The 19087-nt window shown below is 46.6% G+C and overlaps 1 protein-coding gene across 1 annotated transcript in view; it reads right to left on the reverse strand.

Moving 5' to 3' along the window:
• The window catches only part of AMOTL1 (angiomotin like 1), a 66393-nt gene extending 57882 nt beyond the window's left edge, over positions 1–8511 (reverse strand). Inside the window, exons 1-2 of the mRNA XM_015645262.2 lie at positions 8412–8511; positions 5939–5989 (exon numbers count right to left, since the gene is read on the reverse strand). Coding sequence (XP_015500748.1) covers positions 5939–5989; positions 8412–8496 — 136 coding nt within the window. The 5' untranslated portion in view covers positions 8497–8511. The remainder of the gene's footprint in view (positions 1–5938; positions 5990–8411) is intronic.
• Between the last annotated feature and the right edge of the window lie 10576 nt (positions 8512–19087).

Here is a 19087-nt window from a genome sequence, read left to right on the forward strand (position 1 = left end):
GAAGAGGCAGGTCCTCTTGCAGCATTGGAGCACCCCTTTCTAAATCACATCTGCGGAAGGTTTTTAAGTAACCTTGTAACCTGGCAGCCAGTAAACTCAGCTCCAGAAAACCTGGAGCCCCAAAGAAACCTAAATAAATAATTAGTCAGTGTTAAGATTTCTACCACGACAACAGTACGTATTTATCAGATTGCCTCTGATACACATTTCATAGGCAGCATTGTATTTGGAGGCAGCAGGAGTATCTCTGCACATCTGTTTTTCCAGTTCTGCCAAAGAGCTTTCATTTTTCTCTAATAACTTGACCTCTTTGGTTTCTGGCAGAAGACAGCTAAGCAGAGCACTCGCTCTCTGGATTCGCTCCAGTATGGGATGAGGTCAGGACAACAAAGAAAAAAAAACAAAACAGCTGGATGGTTATAAAGCAGTGGGAAGAAGCAGGGCAGGGACCAGGGCTTTTTCTTTCCTTCCCTTTTATATCCAACGGGATTTTGTTTCTGGGCGTGTTTATTCCCCAGGCAGACAGTATCACCAAAGCAGTATTTCCTGCAAGCTGCTGTCATGGGGAACCTCCTCCAGCAGCTGACCATGCCCAGGGTGCACTTAAAAATAGCACAGCCAGCTAATTCCTCCTCTGGTCGGCTGTCGGGAAATGTGAGGCACAGGGCCTAGGGGTTTCCACTGATATATTGCATCTTCCATACATATTCATCTCATTTCTGGCAGAGTGAGGTACATACCCCCCACTCCCACTTTATTTTTCCATTTCATCACATTCTCATTACTTTACCCAGGGATTTCTATGCTGGGGGCTTTCACCTTGCATTTTTTATTCATTCTGCTTCCTTTTATTCTGATATTCAATTAAATCATCTTTAAGCAGCAAGCAGAAAAAATGCCAGTGGGGTGGGAAGGAGACGGAAAAGAGAGGAGGGATGAGGAAATGGAAAATGGGAAGAAGATATGCCAAGCACGGGAGAGACAGAAAAGCAGTCTGCATATATTCCTCTGTTGGGATAGTTTTTCTCTCCCTGATCTCATTTTCTCCATAGCCAGAAATTCCACCTCAGGATTTGCCAAGGCGAAAATGTAGCATTTCTCTGCTGGGCCACAAAGCAAGTGTGAAATGTTCTGTTTTAATCATTTACAGAACAAAAGGAACACAACAGTCACCATCTGATTCATATCTGCTGAAATCCAGCGGCTAAAGCTGTAGGAGAGGAGGTGAAGAAAGGAAAGGGTGGTGTTTTTTTTTTCCTTCTGTTTAGTCACTGTTGACCTAAGACAAGAAAGACCACATTGGATTATAGCAAATTTTAAGAGCTCCTAGTGTCTTCTCCGGTAGATGACTGCAGTGAGAATACATAGAACATTACAAGTGCTGTTTCCTCTATTACACGATCCCATTTCCCTTCCTGAGCCAGAAGTTTTAGCTGCATCATCAAGTTTGAGAGCCCCTCAGGTCTGAGAGACCTTTCTCCCATGATGTTTTCTAATCACTTTTTGAGCCCATTTATACTTTTGGCACCCTGGACATTCTGTGGCAGCAAGCTAAACAATGGAATTGCGTGCTGAGTGAAGACATACTTCCTTTGGGCTGCTTTAAGCCTTTCCCTCTTTCACAGAATCTCAGACTGGTGGAGGTCAGAAGGGGCTCTGCAGTCCATCTGGTCTAACCACCCTGCTCAGGCAGGACCACCTAGAGCCTGTTTCCCAGGACCATGTCCAGATGGCTTTGGAATAACGCCAAGGATGGGAAGTCCACAACCTCCCTGAGAAATATGTGCCAGTGCTTGGTCACCGTCACAGAAAAAAAACTATTTCCTGATATTCAGAGGAAACCTCCTGTGTTTCTGTTTGTGCCCATTGCCTCTGGTCCTGACACTAGGCACAGTCTAGTTCACAGACTGAAAAAGTCTGATTACAACCTCTTTACAACCTCTCTACAGGTATTTATACATATTGATGAGATCCCCAGAACCATTCCTTCTCTGTGTTGATGAGACCCAGCTCTCTCAGCCTTTGCTCACAGGAGAAATGCCACAGTCCCTTCATCACCCTTGTGGCTCTTTGCTGGAATACGTCCACTATGTCCATGTCTCTCTTGCACTTATTTACTTCTATGGCATTCATAATTCTTGTACTGTTACTGTACCTTCCTTCAAGCATCTCTTTTCCACCTAAGTCAGCTGTGGTTTACTCAGAGCCTGCTTTCATGGAAGCTGTTCTCTCCTTTAGTCACTTTTGCCTCCCCTGCTGGGTACTTCTCCAGGGAACATCAGAAATGTTCTTACTGTACAAGGTACAGGTGAGCCATGCACTGACTAACAAAGCAGCAGACCACAGACAGGTTTTCAAAGGTCAGGCATGGCAAAGAAGAGCACAGGTCTTTAAGACAACAAGAGAAAGAAGAGCTAGGAAGGAATTTCCCATTCATTATTAATTCTAGGAAGCTTTGGAATCATTAAAATTATTACAACCATGTAGAAAAGGAGAGTTTGAGTAACATCCAGCACAGATTCAGCAAGGACAGAGCTGTCAGACTCATCTGACCTGCTGCAATGAGGTGATACACGAGGTAGATGAACGAGAAGGTGCAGATGATGTGTTGGTGTGTAAGTGTGACTTCTGGTACTGTGTCATATGGTGTCACTACACGCAAGATAGGAACACCCAAGCTACAATATATATGGAAAGATGGATACATGACAGGTCCAAACTTTTCTTAGAGGTTAGTTACTCATGATATGATGTGATCCTCAAAACCTCGGGTCCCAATCAGTGTTTCTACAAATAATGCAAAATCCAAGCACAGCTTTTTACTTTTGCAGTTGACAGCAAGCTGGGACAAGCTGACAGAAATCTGGACACAGGACTAGAAGTCAGGGAAGACATGATGAGCAGAAAAAAAGGGATACATTCCACTGATCCTCCTTTGGATGCCCCCTTCAAAGTGGGAAAGAAACTCTCAGACTGACCCATGGAAGGCCTGTTTCCTGCCTTTGGCTTAAATTATGGAAACCTAATTAGGAGCTGAGGAAACCCTTCCAGGGCAGCAAAGCACTGGGATGAGCTGACTGGGAAGGCTGCTAGGATGAGTTGGTCCCGCACACAGGGTGATGGGTGAACAGGAGCCACTATCCCTGCCTCCAGGCAGAAGTGGGGTGAATCTGTCTTCCTGAAGTCCTGCTCAGACCTGCCTTTCTGTGATTTTTATCCTGATGATGCTTCACTAATATATTGATGTTTTGTCTCAGCGGGTTGTTCTTATAATACTCCTTTATCTGCTGCTCCTCTGCTAATAACTCCTGCTGCTCAGGAGGCTGGTTTGACAGGGGCTGAGTATTTTTGACCTGGTATTCTTTGGTTACACAGTCATTTCACAGCACAATTCCAAGGTGCTGCTGGGATGGTCTTGTCCTCTACCTCTCCAGCCTGTGCTTGGTTTTACTGACTGTCTTACCTGGCACTGCAAACCAGACAGCTATGCCTGACTTAGGTCAGGAGACTGATCCAGCTGAAAACTCACCAGCTGGGAGGAAGGCAAGAGGAGAAATCGTATTTCCATTACTTGTTCTGCTATCTCATATCCTTTGTCTTGTCTATCTTGGATGGAGTAATCATATCTTGTGCTATGTTTGGAAAGCAGAGTGGAATTGTAAGGTGATATAAGCACTGATTTGGATAATCTTTTCCAGACTGAGGGATGTCTAAATTCTTGTGCAGAGGAAAGTGGTGTCCGAGGAGTTCCTCTTAAAATCGACCACAGCTTGTTATTTGGGATAGGGAGCTTTTTCTTTGTCACTAAATACTGAGATCTAGAGGGTTTGCCAAGGTTAGGAGAAGTGGGAACATGCCATGGAGGAAAGACTGTTTAAGGAATAAAAGAAGGAACACCTAGAGGATAAAAGGAGCTGGTCTAAGTTCTATCATAGAATATGCATTTTAAACTTATTTGACCTGTTTTAACCACAATCAGGTAATGAATGAGGCAGCCAAAGGAAGGCTCTTGGCTTTATTCCCATTCCTGTTAAGATGCTCCTGTGGGTGAATGCATGTCAGAGCAGCCTCTATCCTGACACCAAGTGGAGAGAGCTCACATGGACTACTTTAAAATGTGATCAAGTATATCCTCACTGGCGGTGAGGACAACCACTCAGTGTGCCACCCATTCTAGAACCAGTGAGGCACCACACAGTTTTTAAGCATTTTTGACTTTCTAGGAATCTTTTCCAATACCCTGTCTCCTGGCAGCAGAAATATACATTGGAGATAGTTATATTTGATAAAAACCACTCTCTGGGCTCCTGCAGTTTTACACTTCTATCCCAAGTTTCTACCAGTGCCATATGTGGTGAGTATCCAGTTGGTGTATGTGGATCATCTTTACTGGGGTCAAGGTGGGTTTCAAGAGTGGCAGGGAAGTCACAGAACCACAGAAATGTTCAGTTTAGCAGGGACATCCAAAGTTCATCTGGTCCAATTTCCTGCTCAAGCAGGGCCACCTACAGCCTATTTCCAAGGGCCATGTCTAGAGAGCTTTTGAGTATTTCCAAATATGGAGAATTTCTTCCCCTGAAAATGGAGAAGAGGGTGCCTTTTCCTTGCGTGGAGGGGTTGGTGCTCGGTCATGCCAAGGTGATTGCAGAGTGACACATTGCAGAGTGACAGAGGAGTCCCACCATGCTGCCAAAGAGCACAGCAGGTTGCCTAGTCCTGAGTCTGGCATATCGCCCAGCATACCTTATTTCACACTTTCCAGCATGCTCTTCTCAGGAGGGGTTGGGAGCTGCTCAGTTCTGTGCTTCTGAGTACGAGAGAGACGTGGAGCTCCTGGAGCAGATACAGTGGAGGGCTCCAATGAGGATTAAGGGACTGGAACACGTCTCTTACAAAGATTGGCTGAGGGCCTGTTCAGCCTCGTGAAGAGATGAGTGAGAGGTGACCTTATCAATGTCTATGAGTGTCTGAAGGGAGGGTGCCAAAATATGAAGCCAGGCTCTTCTCAGTGGAGCCAAGCAGTAGGACGAGCTGCAACAGGCAGAAACTGATGCACAGGAAGTTCCACCTGAATATGAGGAAAAACTTCTTTACTGTGTGCATGACCAAGCACTGGAACAGACTGCCCAGAGAGATTGGGGGATCTCTCTCACTGGAGATATTTTGTAACTATCTGGATCAACTCTGTGCAATTGATGGTACTTGAGCAGGGACGCTGGACCAGATTACCCCGTTGTGGTCCCTCCAGCCTGACCCATTCTGTGATTCTGTGATTTTTCCCTTTCCATGCACATCAGAACTCCAGTGCTGGGTGACCAGAAGCTTCCCATCCTGCAGCCCAAGTCTCCACCACACCTTACCTAGAATACCTCTAACTCATCCTGAGGATCGCACCTCTTTTGACCTTGGCCCTGGGATTAAAGGGAGATCACTTCCAGATGAGGTTTCCCCATTGGTTCAGTTTCTGAAGCCTTCAGATTCCCTTGCTCATTTGAGGTTGTTTTCTCTCCAAGTGTTTTACTCCTCTCCCGTTTTACATACCTCTACTTCTGCCTCCCAGGTGAAGAAAAATCCCTCATCATTTTGCAAGGTGCCAGAAAGTCAGAGAAACTCCAGTACCAGCTGCTGGCTAAGCCTCAAACCCCCTGCCAAGAAACAACAGCATCCTATAGTGCTCTGCACCAGAAAGGTAACAGCTTTTCTCCCAGGGGAAAAAAAACCTGCATCAGTTTAACACAGAAAGCTATCAAACACATCTAGTATCAAGCTATTCCATCCCTCTGATGGATGGCATTCAAAAACAGCACAGAAAGAAGGCACTGGTGCTGATAAATTTAAAAACATTTAGCAGCTGCCCTGCCTTTAAGTCCTCTCCTAATTACTCAACATAAAAATAAAAAAAAACAGGCAGAGGAAAATGTGTCATGCACAGACTTACCCAGCTGATCCAGAGCAAAGAGGGCTGGGGCACCTTCGGAGAGCTCATTGTCTGAGGGAAGAAGAACAAATGCTAGGGAAGTCAGCTGGAGAGGTAGATGAGGACAGATGGGGTGACAACGCTGTTTTAATCACACTGCAGATAAGCCCCTGCTCAGCTTGCTTCCAGTTCACCCTGACAGCTTTCATGTGCAATGTTGCACGTTTTCTTTTAATTCAGCTCTTACTGAAGAACCTCAGAACCAGCTCAAGACAGACTTGTCAGGATGAACTCTGAAGAGCAGAAGCTCCACTGCCCCATCTGTACCCTGCCTGGGATCCCCAGCAGTGCTCACCTTTTTGTCCATACCACAGCTCTTCACTCCCTTTCTTCAATTTACCCGGTGCTCAGGACATGGCCAGGAGCACCCTGCCCGCAGCAAAGCTTTCCTGTATGCTACAGTCTCCTCCAACAACAGCAGCTGGAGAGGGTTTAACCAGCAGGAGCAAGAATTATTCAGATGCTGACCAAACCTTTGAGTCATCTGATAACAACACTGCAGTAACTTACTGCCTGTGACAAGTAAGACCATGGGCTCTGGAAATCCCTGATCTTGTCTGCTCCCAGCTGCAGAGCGCAACACACACAGACCCTTCAATGCCAGTAAGATCCATGACCACATAGGAACATGTGACCAAGTGTTGAATTCCATTTGTGCCTTGCAGTTCATGGGGATTTTGCTATTTTCAAACATTTCTCCCAATATCAAAAGTGCTGCTAAATTTAAAAACCCAAATCAAATTAAAAAAAAAAATAAATAAATTGCAGAGGGTGGGGGGTTTTGTGGTGTTTTTTTTTTGCCTTTAGAATTCATAACATTTTTTTAATGAATGGGCTTCTTCACTTGAAAAACTTTTGGTCTGGAATCTGTAGATCCCTGTATTCCTTGGGGTTCCAGGAGGACATTTGAGAAGGGCAGGTGCATGATGCCCTGCAGCAATCCCATACCTGTGCCGTTCCTAAGAGATCTGGTCCCCTTTTGTAAAATGCTCTTAGGCCCAATGGTTAGAAAAAGTTGTGAGACACAAGTTTAGGATAGCAATGGGCTGCACACAAAACCAAAAGCCAATGTATATCCACACTCAATTGTCCAACTGGTTTGGATTTCTATGAACTCCTGATGGCAGTGACTCTGCCATCCTCTATTTTACAGACACAAGCATAGTGCAGTCTTGAAGTCTACAGGTATTTAACCAATACAGTTATAAACAATAACACAGACCATGCACATGGCAAAGACTTTTAAGAAACAATAGAAGCAGAGATTGCTCTAATGGGGAAAAAAAGTGGACTGCAGCAAGCATCTCTGTGCAGTTCCCCTGGAGCCACCCTGGGCTGGGTACCTGCAGAAGCAACAGATGTTCTATCACAAGGATGTTGCCCAGTTGTACTTTGCTGGGGATATTCAACCCAGGGCTCAAAAGCATAAATCTACTTATGTGTTCAAAAGCATAAAGCTACTTATGTAAGTCAGCTCTCACAGAAAAGGAGGTGATGCTGCATCTTGGTTTGTCCCTTTCCCTTCCCCCAGCATCTGGGCTATCAGCGGGAAGCCAAGGGAAACAGATGGAGATAAGCGAGCGCTTTACCAAAGCAAAGTGTTTCCGTTCCCAAGGTGCTGCCATCTGGAAGGCTGTGGGCTTATTTTGGTTTCAGTCTGGGGCACAGCACATCCCAGACAAAGAAGGAACTTTGCCCAGGGAGGGACAGCTTGTGCTGGCCCGGGGGAAAGGGACCTCTGGTAAAAAAGATGACGTGGGGCTAAGCAAGGAGCACTTGTGGCTGCTCCTGACAAATGTTCAAATGGGGATTAAAAAGCAAGTAAGAGCAGCTGACTGGAAATCAGGTAGAGATGAACTGAAAGAGGAAATAGGACTGCTGGCTACTCCTCATTATGTCTACACCAAGTGCTTTCCTGGAATTTCTAGACAGCAATGAACCCTAGCCTTGAGGTGGGATGTCTTGTGTCTGGCTAAGGGGAGCTGAAGCCTTGAACAGTCCTTGCATGGGACCCCCAGTTGGGGCAGCCCCCCTGTCATTGCCAGGACATCATGTATCCGTGCAGGCAGCCTAAATTGTCCCACACAAGTATGATGGAAGAGAATATTTCATCAGTTCTCCTATCACTGCTTCCCAGCCATGGTCATCTGCAGAGTCCTACTTGTGGAGAATGAGGGTGGTTGTATCTAGCACAAGCGGCACATTAACTGGCCAAAAGATGGGTGTTAGGGCCTTTTATTCTTTCTTTTCTTTCTTTCTTTCTTTCTGTTTTTGGATCTGACCTTTCCCACCTTCACACCAAGTACTGTCTGGCTGTGGACATAGCCCAGCAAAACCCCTGTGACCACTGCAAGCACAGTGAATGGTAGCAGCACACTGGAAAGGCTCTCAGCACTTTCACTGGGTGGATTTAGAGCCAGCAATCATATCCTACCTCCTTTCACATTGGAAAAGGGGTGGATCCCACCATGAGACAACCAGTTTGTTTCATCCAGCTTCCAGTTTTCACCAGGGTCCATCTCTGATCCGCAGCATCAAAGATCTGCTTTCAATGCCTCCTGCTGCTCTCTCTAGGGAATAACCAAAACACACTGAGCATCTGTAATGCTGCCAGACCATAGCCAGCTGCTGAGAAGCTTGCCTCAGCAGATGAAAATCCTGTCAATATTTCAGGGGGAAAAAAAAAAAAAATTGAGAAAAAACCCACATGGCTCACAGGGAACTTGGACCAAGGAGCTGCTGACTCTACTCAACTTATCACATCAACAAGCCTCCCCATTGCATCAAAAGGCCACCAACACTTGGACCTTTTAATTTCTGTTACCAGTATGACCAACCCTTAGAAATTCCTAATCCATCATGACACTTGCAGGGATGGTGTTTTTCTTCTGTGTGGGGTGATGTTTCACAAGGACATCCATCGAGGATGTGTGTCTTGGCTTTAAGTGGCCAGCCATCAGGTCCTGGCAAGTGAAGGGAGTGGGCAGACCTGCTGGCCCTTGTTCCCTCATCCCAGCTCCTCCATGGCTGGGAGTTACAGGCTGGAAATTACAGTTAGATATACATTCCAAGGCAATCCTTCCAAATTACATGGATTTGGAAGGGAACAGAGTCCTTGCAGTATCAGCAACCTCTAATTTATTAAGGATGCATATAGAAGTGTTGTGATGCAACAAGTTTTTGCCTCTGTTGGAAGATGCTGAAAAGGAGGTGACAAGGATTTTCCCTAGCACTGTCTGAGGCAAACCGCAACCCCAAATGGCAGCAACGGAGCTATTTTCAGTCCCATGAGACCCACCACACTAGCAGCTGGTCATCACTCCTCATGATTTTCTTTGTCATTATTTGTAATAATAATAATAGTAATAGTAATAATAATAATAATAATATTTTGTAATCTGATGCTGTCACGATCCTAATTCAGGGCACTCCTGGGAGGAATGGGCAGATAGCAATGGAAGAACACCATCACACCAGCACCATATCCCTAGGAAATGAGGACAAGAAAGAGATGGATGGGGCTCTGTCTCCACAGGGAAGCAAAGCGTGGCTGAGCCATCCCACCACACTTATAAGGCACTGGTACCTCTCAGCTGCCATCTTGTTGATGGGGGCTGCAGGAAGGGGCAGCAGCCCCACGCTGAGGCATTTGGCTCCCAGTGGTTCCCAGCATGGCACAGCCCAAGCCCCTGCCTCAGCCCACTGCCAGGTCTCACCAGCATGAACTGGGATGGTTCTGGTGCTCCCCCGACTGGCCAGACCTGCAAGAAGTCGTTTCACACATTCCCTTGCTCAACACCTTAATTGAATAGAATTAAATACTTGTTGGTATATGTTTGGTGAGCAGTGAGCAGGACAGGTCACTGCATGCAGAGGCAGAGCTGGACTTTGATGTAGCAAATTCACCTGAACTGCAATTAAGAGGTACTGAGACTTCAGGAGAATTTGGGTGGATTAAGTAATTAGTTTAAGCTGTAAGAGAAGAAAAAGAGTCCTGAGAAGACCAGCAAGGCTCTATTTTGACATTTAAAAATGAATTTTTTTCTTGTTCTTTCAAGTGCTGTTTTGGGTTTGAAAGTGACCTAGTTTGCTTTTTCTTTTCTTTTTTCTTAAAGTCATGAAAAGCAGTAAATAATCTCAAACCAGAATGTCTCATGCTACACTTATGAAAAAAAAATCAAAGAAGAAAAGAAACATTCTCCTTTAGGGGGTGATCCAAACCAAAAAGTATTTTCAATTTTTCCCTTCAGCCACTGAAATGAAAAACCTATTATTTGTACAGCTACACTACTGAAAGGCATCTCTTCACTGTGTACTGCTGGCAATTTCTTCTTTCTACCTGCCAAGGGAGGGGTTTGTCTGCAACTTCGATAAAAGCACAAGAGAGAAAGAACAAAAGGGCAATTTATCAATGTAGCATAGAAGACAAAATGGCTTTTCCATATTTACTTGCTTGTCTAAAAAGAAGGAATCTCAGCTCTTTGTCTGCTATCCCATTCTGCTCAAAATCACATAGACATTAAATTGTATAGACATGAGTCCTGAGCTCTCATCACACAGATTAACTGCAGATGTAAAACCTTCTGACTTCACTGATACGTAAGGTCTAACCAACATTAGAGAAAGCAAAGGTCAAAATCTACTTGGGTCAATAACACCAGCAATGACAAACGCCCAGAAGATCATAAACCTCAGTCCTTGCTGTAGCTTTGGGGCATCCATTTCTTCTCTTCACAGCAGAACCTGATGTCAGCAGAGGCTGCTGGTGTCAGGTGTTCAGTGCCAGCATCAGGGATCAGAGATGGGTTTATGGTCCCTGTCTCACCACAGAGCATGCATTGTGTCCGCTGTCTGCTGTGGCTGCCCAACAGGATGGGATGGGAGGGAAAGGGATGGGTGAAAACACAGGATAGGGCCCACTAGCTGCATTTATATTCATGCAACAGACCTCTCGCTAAAATGTGGAGCTGGAGAAGGAGGCATCGCTGCTGGAGCTGGTGTCTCACCAGGGCTGGGATGACAGCTCCAGCTGTTTGAAGGGCTCAGCCTTGCTACAGTCTAAAATCAACACCCCTTACCTCCGTCTTTCAAGAAGACAAATCAAATGTGAGATTTTCCAAAGGGCCTGCACTTAAGGTTATGTGTGTAGTCTTCACCTAGGGCAAGGGGAGCTCATGTTACACACCTATAGCTTCTACTACTCCTCTGAGGAAAACCAAGGTGAGAAAACACCCACATTGCTCCTATATCCTGATACAATATTAAAAAAAATAATAGGTGCTAAATACATTATGACACCTTTCACTCTGCACCTTCTACTGTACCTCAAAAACAGCAATGCAGATCAAGAAGCACTGTCCATTTTCAATGGAACCTGCAAATCTCTTCCAAACCACAGGAAAAAAATAGCGTAATATTGGAATGACCATGAGCAATGTTTTACAATCCTTCTAATCTGTCAGGAGCGGTGGCTGGAGCACAAGCCCCAGTTAAGCTCCTCTTCTGGAACATTTCCAGTTCAAGACAATCTGCCACACAGCCTCTCAGGGCACCCAACAACTGCATGGGGATAATTTTTTTTTTTTCAGTACCATAAACTGTAGAATTCACATGGCCAGAACAGCAGGAAAATAAAAGTTAATGACCTAAGATTAACCCAGACAAACAAGCGACTAAGGCATCAAACCCTAAATGCTACAGCATGCAGGGGCCTGATCTGGTGGACAAGTATAGGCTAGAAGTGCTTGCCCAAACACTGCCTTCAAAACTGGCTCCATCCACGTGGCTCAGGTGCTGCTGAGTGGAGATGCAGACACTGTACAAAGGATCTCACATTTCTCTGAGCTAGCATGTCCCCTTGCATATGGTTCAGCTTTAGAGCTCTAACTGCATCCACCTACCTGACTGGGAGTAAAATTCAGTGGCTCTTCCAGAAGACACAGACTCGGCTATTTCTCCTCCATGAGTTCCTCAAACAAGGGAACAGCAACATGAGATACTCAATTTAATCTGATCCAGCCAGATCTCCACCAGGGCTGGTGACCACCTGAGGCTGGTGATCGCTTAGGGCTGGAGATACTCACACACCACCTTGCTGGTCTGAGCCCCCAGAACAGCACACTGGAGCCCTTTGCATTTAAAGATTTCTTGATTTAGATGAACAACCTTTCTAACAGCCTGTAGCATCTAAGAAGAGTTCACATGAAATCCCTTCTGTGTAGCATCTGTCCTGGGGGAGCCAGGCAGTGTGGGGTGCACACAGCTGGTTTCTGGAATCACAGCAGCCCCAAGACACACCATCCCTTTGCTTGGTGGCCAGTCTAGGGCTGGTGACTGCAGAGCCACCACCAGCTTGTAGAAGACTGGTGTAAGAGTGAGCATGGGCAGGGACGGTGGCAAGAGAAAGGCTATACAACAGCTGAGGTGGTCACAAGTCACAGGAGGTCTGGCAGATAAGGCAGCAGGGAGCACACCAAGGAGAGCAGGGTTCAGTATGAGTGTGGGAAGGGAGGCTGAGACAAGGGAGAAAAGTCTGTTTCTGTTCATGTTGCAAACCCTACAGGGATGGCTGGTCATTGCTCTCCAGTGTTCTCCAGCAAGAGAGGGCAGTGACCCCAACACGTGCTACCAGGCAACCTTTGGGGTTTGGGATTGATATTCACCACACCAAAAGGATGCTATGGGCAGCCAAGGCAGAACTGAGGCTGAGACAAGAAGCAGGGACTGAAGAAAAGAGCTGGAGAAGAGGAAGAGAGCTTGGTCAGACTGTGGGAGAAGGTCTCAGGCAGCAAACTTGTGACAATCACACATGGGATTAAATGCTATGAGATCCCTTTACATGTTTAACTGTTTCCCAGTGCCCTGCAATAATACAGGGATATCCCTCTTTACATCAGACATGCACTGGGAGCCTCATGCCCCATGCTCACCAAAGGGGCCTTATGGAGGTGCCTACCCAATAACCCAGATCCTTCCCAATCCCAATGAGGCCAGAGAAGTTAAAGTATCCCCTGACCCATAGTTTTGCCCAGAGTAAAAACTGAGTAACTTTTGACAACTTCTGTGTCAAAAAGGCCATGTACTTGGAAGGTGAGAGCCATGCCAAGGAGAAGCCTTGCCTCTTGGACAAGCAGCAGCTGCTCTTGGGCAGGTATCACTGCTCTGGGAAGGCACTGCCTTCCTGCAGCTGTTCATCTGCCCGAAGGCAATATGAGCAGGAATGGAATGGTCTGACTGAGCCTTACAGAGCTGAGCAGGGCAGGTTTAGGACTTTGAGGGGGACATTACAAATTCATTTAATCTGGAGCAGCGTGGGCACAGTGAAAGGCAGAAGGTGATAAACTACTTCCCCTGTACCCCAGAGCTCAGCCTGACGGCTGCCTTTAATCACCCACAGCTGTTCTTTACAGCCTTGGATGTGCTCTCCTTTAATTAGCCCAAAAGGTGACTAATGAGCTATTTGTTAATGTCATCAATCAAAAAGCTCTTTTTGTAGCTGGTCTGAAAGAAGTTTTTTTTAAAAGCATTGAGTTTCAGCCAACTGGCATGGAGCATGATCACAAGCTAATTACATGATCTCATGGCAGTTATCTCGAACTAATACATCATTAATCTGATCTTACGACAGCTAAAGGAGAAGCCCAGAGCCAAGAAGCACTTGAACACTCCACAGTTCTCAAGACAGGAGCCCTTTTTATAAAAGCTGCAGGTTTACACACAGCAGGCACATGTCAGGGCAAGCTGCAAGTTGTAGTGCTCCCCTCACCCTGACAAACAAAAACATTCACAAGCCACAAAACACACAATCTCCTCCAAAGGGAACCTTCCCCAAAACACAGCCACCATCTCCCTGACTCATTTCAGGGCTGCAAGGATGACCAGAGAGGGAAGGGGCTCAGGGACAGGATCCCAGCATTTCTCAGGAATCCTAAGGCATTTTTGATAAGCTTTCTGTAGGACAAAACCCTTTTGGAGGACCTGTCCCAGTCTGGTCTCAGGGGACATAATAGCAGGTGGGTAATTTCAGGTCACCTGCGCTGATGGGGCTGGGCACTAGAAGCTCCTATCTACCCTCTACATCCCTTTGGATGTAAAGGTAGGTGACAAACCAATAAATAAAATCCTATCTACATGTCATGACTTCATTTAAATAGCTCACCTCTAACTGGGGACAACCATCTACACAGATAACCAGACAAAATCTTGAAAACCTTTGAAAACAGTATCCTCAGTTTCAGACAAACTCTCACTCTTGAGCAAGGGTACCCCCCAAAATGGTTCCAAAGGAGTGAGCTGATCACAAACTTGTCCCAGCCATCTCACAGGTATGGCAGAACATCAGGATCCACATCGCAGTGCTCCAGGACCGTTGCTCTGATGACACTGTACAGGAGGTGCTGGGTGTGCATATCAACACAGATTTGGGGTGAGTTTAAGATCTGTAACGTCCTCCAAGTGAAATAAAATTTCTCTTTCTTACTTATCTGGTTTTCTTCCAAAGTCAGAAAATTGGATTGCAGCTCCACAATTCAAATGTTAGAAGACTTGAAGCAAAGCCTGTGTCTCTTTTTCTATCTGTTGCAGAGATGTCTGTACTAAACTAGCAGCACCAAACATCACCACACCTCAGCTCTGCCAGTTATCTTCACAGGCAATTAGCTGCCAGGATATTTTAGCCATAACAATTACTTATCTACTTAAGAGAAGATAATTTCTCTGTGCTGCTCACCTGACCTCTCAGAAAACATAAGACTGCCTTTTTCTTTTTTTTTTTTTTCAGTCATAGAAAATGTTCCTGTTCCAGCCTCAGTTCAGACAACATCTTAAAAACAAATGGTAATGTAGAAACGGTAAATCTTACCTGAAAAAACCCCTGTGATTTCTCTGGCGACAAAAGGCGTCTGTGCCTTGGTGCTGCAAGACCAAAACTTTCCTGGGAAATGTTTGTCCTGTGTTGGGTAAGAGCTCCACAAAAACTATGTAGCCATTGCCTGGACTTGCATTAGTTTGGGTAGGTAAGTCACATGAATTCAGCTGCTCTTGTGCATTCAAAAAGCTTCAAAATGCTCCACACCACCTATCGCATTATGGTTCCCACAAGTATGTGAGGTATGTGTCTGTCTTCCTGAGTCACGTAATTATCTATGGGAAAGTAACCCATGGAAACCAAATGGGAAAAAAACCCAACTGGCTGTCTAAATCCCTCAACAGTCAGAAGTAGCCCTGCAAGGAGATTGACTCAGAGGCTTTGCTAATTCCTATGTCCAAAATGCCAAAACTAGTGGAGATGCTGGGCTTCCCGCCTTCCTCAGCATTTTGCAACACCGCATGTGCCAAGGAGAAGGAGCTGCCCAGTCTCAAAAGCAGCCACAGCACTGTAAGAGACAATCTGAAGCTCATTGGATTGCACAAGTTATGGGATGGCCTCTAGCCAGGAGGAAATGTAGGATGAAATAGTCCCTGATGACTGCTGCTAATGAAGCCTGAGTCATCAGTGACACGGAATGAAAAAATGGTGTGATGCGGAGGTGTCTGGGCTAGTTACATCTTGATAAGGATGGTAGATGTCTGTCTTCCTGGGTTTTCCCTTGAGTCAGAAGCACCTGGGGAAAGTGATACCAGGAAAGGGATATCTACCATGATCAAATGCCACCTCAGGCAGTCTCAGAAGAGGAATAAATAACATGAGAGAACGGGATACCTTGTTAGTTAACTTTCCAGAGAAGCCACTTCTACCAAGTAGATGGAACGAGATAAGGGTGACAATAAAGAGCAAAGAGTGAAGGGAGCCTTGATTACCCCACCTTCTTGCAAGGAAAAATATGATGAGAATGGCTCCAGCAGATGTTCACACTCTGCAGTCTGTTTTCAGAGTGACCCGTTTTCCCGCATGATTTACAACAAGGAAATCCCAGCAGTGAAGCTCCAAATCCTGCACGACATCCAAAAGCTCACTTGAGCATAGGCAGCCCACACACCTGCGGCACATGTGAACAGCTTTTGGTTTTTTGCTTCATCTCCTGAAAGACCATCACCATCCATCATGTCTCTTGACAGCTTATGGTACTCAGGAGATTATATAAAATTTCGAGCTTGGTTGTTAAGTGTTTCCAGCTACCAGGTTAGACAGAAAACCTCACACCTAGGAGGCAAAAAGCTCCCATTCTGAGGGCAGAAGTGTTTCAAACACCCCTGTGTACCGGATGACAAAGAGAAATGTGCTGTTGCAGCATTAGAGCCAGCTCTGAGGCTTGGTTTTATCACCCCATTCCATTGGCCAGCATTGTCTAAGGCATCCAGCAGCATCTGGCTGTGCTTGGCACCTTCACGCAGTGCGAGCAGGTTGGGATGCTGCCAGGCACGAGGTGGGTTGCAGACCACCTGTGTATTCAGGAAGCCAACAGGTCTAGGAGCAGCAGATATCAGCCAGGGAAAAAAGACCCTCAGATACCCTGCATTCCCATTCCTTCTCCAATGGCATAGCTCTGGCCACAAACAAAGAGCATTCAAGCTCTGCCCAAGAGGTGTTTTGGTGACTGCCAGCATGGTGCCAAATGGTGCTGGCTGTCTTGGCAGCCAGTGTCTGGAGCAGTGAAAGATTCTGGCTGTGCCACCACCTATGCAGAGGGGAGGAGCTGAGAGGGCCCTGGCTGTGCTTGGTATGTCCCAAGGCTCCTCACAGCCAGGCTCATTCACCACAGCTGTAGAGCAGCAAGAGCAGCACTGGCAGTGTCAAAACTCTCTCACTAAGCCCCTGACATGCTGATCCACCAGAATCCATCCTGGAGGATGGGGGTGCCACCAGGCTTCAACTCTCTAGTGTGAGAAACTTGACGAAATCACCGGTTGGATAGAAGTCAACTGATGGACATCTGTGTGATGGAGACTTTGGGTTGAGCTTCCTTTTTCACAAAAACAAAACTACATAGTAGGCCTGTAATTACAGGGATACCAAGTCCCGATGGCTTTTCCAGGCCTGTGGACTCAGGGCATGCTCTTACCTTCCTCCTGGCATGTCTGTGCGGGGCTGTGGTCGCCCCACCATGGCACAGGCTCATCGACTCCTGCACAAACATCCTGGGGAGCCAAAACCGCCTTCACCAGGGTGAGAAGCCAGTGCTGCGTAATTCACGGCACTCCACCTCTCTTTTGCTGTGAGTCATGAGCTTCCCAGGAGATTTGCAGCCAGAGGCACTGATTTGCCTTGAATCAGATGGAGTGGATGGTTTCAGCCCAAGCCAAGCTCCCAGTCTGGGCAAGGCAGAGGTGAGCAGCAATTGCACTGCATTGCATCTGCTGCAGAAAGGTTTACCCACAAAGTGAGTAAACCCACTCTTTCCTCTCTTCCTACCCTGTGCTGAGGACAAGTGATGGTGCTGGATATCACCAGTCCCCTGCCCTTTCTCCAGCCACATCAGCTGAGCCATGCCCCTGGGTTCCCATGTAAAAACTCCTATCCCTTTCTCCTCATTCTGCTCACCAGTTCTTCTGAACTGGTGGGAGAAATCTTCACAGTGGAGCCTGTCTTCTGCCACACATCTGCCCAGATGTAAGCACTGCCATCTCCCAAATGAGTGGAGCAAATACAGACAGATAAACATACCAGTCAACAGAACGAGAGGGGCCATCCCACTGTTAGAAAATTATCTTGAAACAGACACTCTTTCCTAGGAAAGCATTCTGGGCTTCCCCTCACAGGGCAGCTCAGGCATGAGTGAGGATGGGAGGGAGGTTGTCCATATCCTGAGCACTGGTGGGGTCCTGTACAGCTGCCTCTTGAGAAGCAATGGAGTTTCTTGGCTGAGGGCTGGTTTGTCCCAGTCCCCATGGCTATTCCATGCCTATAATGCTGTCTTATTCAGAGACAGTGCTGGGTTACCTGTGCCAGGAAGAGGAGGAAAGTGTGACTGGTGGTAGGAAAGAGATAAGTCCCAGGCCAGGTGCAGGCAGTGGGGAGTCTCAGGTTACTTGTGGGGCAGGCAGAGATGGGCAGCAGTGCCTGGGTTATCCAGTGATGGGAGTCAGAGAGGAAGAGCTCTGTCTCACTGAGACCCTGACAGACAGGACAGCCATAATCATCATAATTTTCTCCCTGGTGAAGGATGGGGCAGGTCAAGGAAGCTTCTTTGCTTAAATATCCACATACATCCTTCAATGCAATTGAGGCTCAGGCAGGATCTCTACTGGCAGGTAGGAAACACATTTTGCTGTAATATTTTCCAGAGGACTGACTTAGACATAAAATATTTACAGCTCTCTTGTCAGAGAAACCTGCTTCTGGGGCAATCTTTCTGTGTTAAACAAAATTGGAACTCTGAAGAGAAAAATACGAAGGGAATCCAACCAGCCTCTCACTGAATTACTTTCTTCAGGATCAGATAAGAGCAGAAAAGAGGTGGTGGTGATGTTGGTGACTATGGGAGGAACTGATGGCAAAACCAGACCCCAGTGGTGTGTGTGAATGATGCTTTGTCCATCCTTCCCTATCTGACTCCGTATGGGGGTTATGGCATCCTGCACCCGGTCTGGCTCCTAACCCTTCCTCATGCAGTTCAGGGCAGACCCCGCACCTTTGCTTCCTGTGGCTCACCAAAACACTGATCTGAGCTCTCCCAGCCCTGTATTTTTCCACCCAGGGGCAGGCCCACACTCACCCCCATGTGAATGTGAAACTCCTGCTGTGGTGTTGGGGAGGTGAGAAACAAACCTCTTTTGTCTCCTTACACCCAACAGTCTGGTGACAATTTATGAGGGTGTGATGATCTCTGCCTCTGGGGCCAGCCTTAACACAGACACCTAATGTCTTGCCATTGGGATCACAGAAGTGCTGCCAACAGTTGTTTTCTGCTGATTTTCTCCTGGCTGCCTGCTCTTCCCTGTGAACTGTGTGGTGGGATGCTGTGGTCACTTCCTACTTCACATTCTCTGCAGGTCCCTTCCCTATCTGCAGGAGGATCTGGATGCATCCAGGGCAGAGCCCCACCTGACACAAGGTTTCCCCTACCCACTGCCACAGGGGAGTGGGGGCTGCTCCCAGGGTGTGAGGATGGTGCAATTATAACCCCCACCACTAATTACACTGAGCAAGATTTTGGCCACCAGTTTTATCTA

The sequence above is a fragment of the Parus major genome, chromosome 1 (assembly GCF_001522545.3).
Source record: "Parus major isolate Abel chromosome 1, Parus_major1.1, whole genome shotgun sequence".
Classification (NCBI taxonomy): Eukaryota; Metazoa; Chordata; class Aves; order Passeriformes; family Paridae; genus Parus; species Parus major.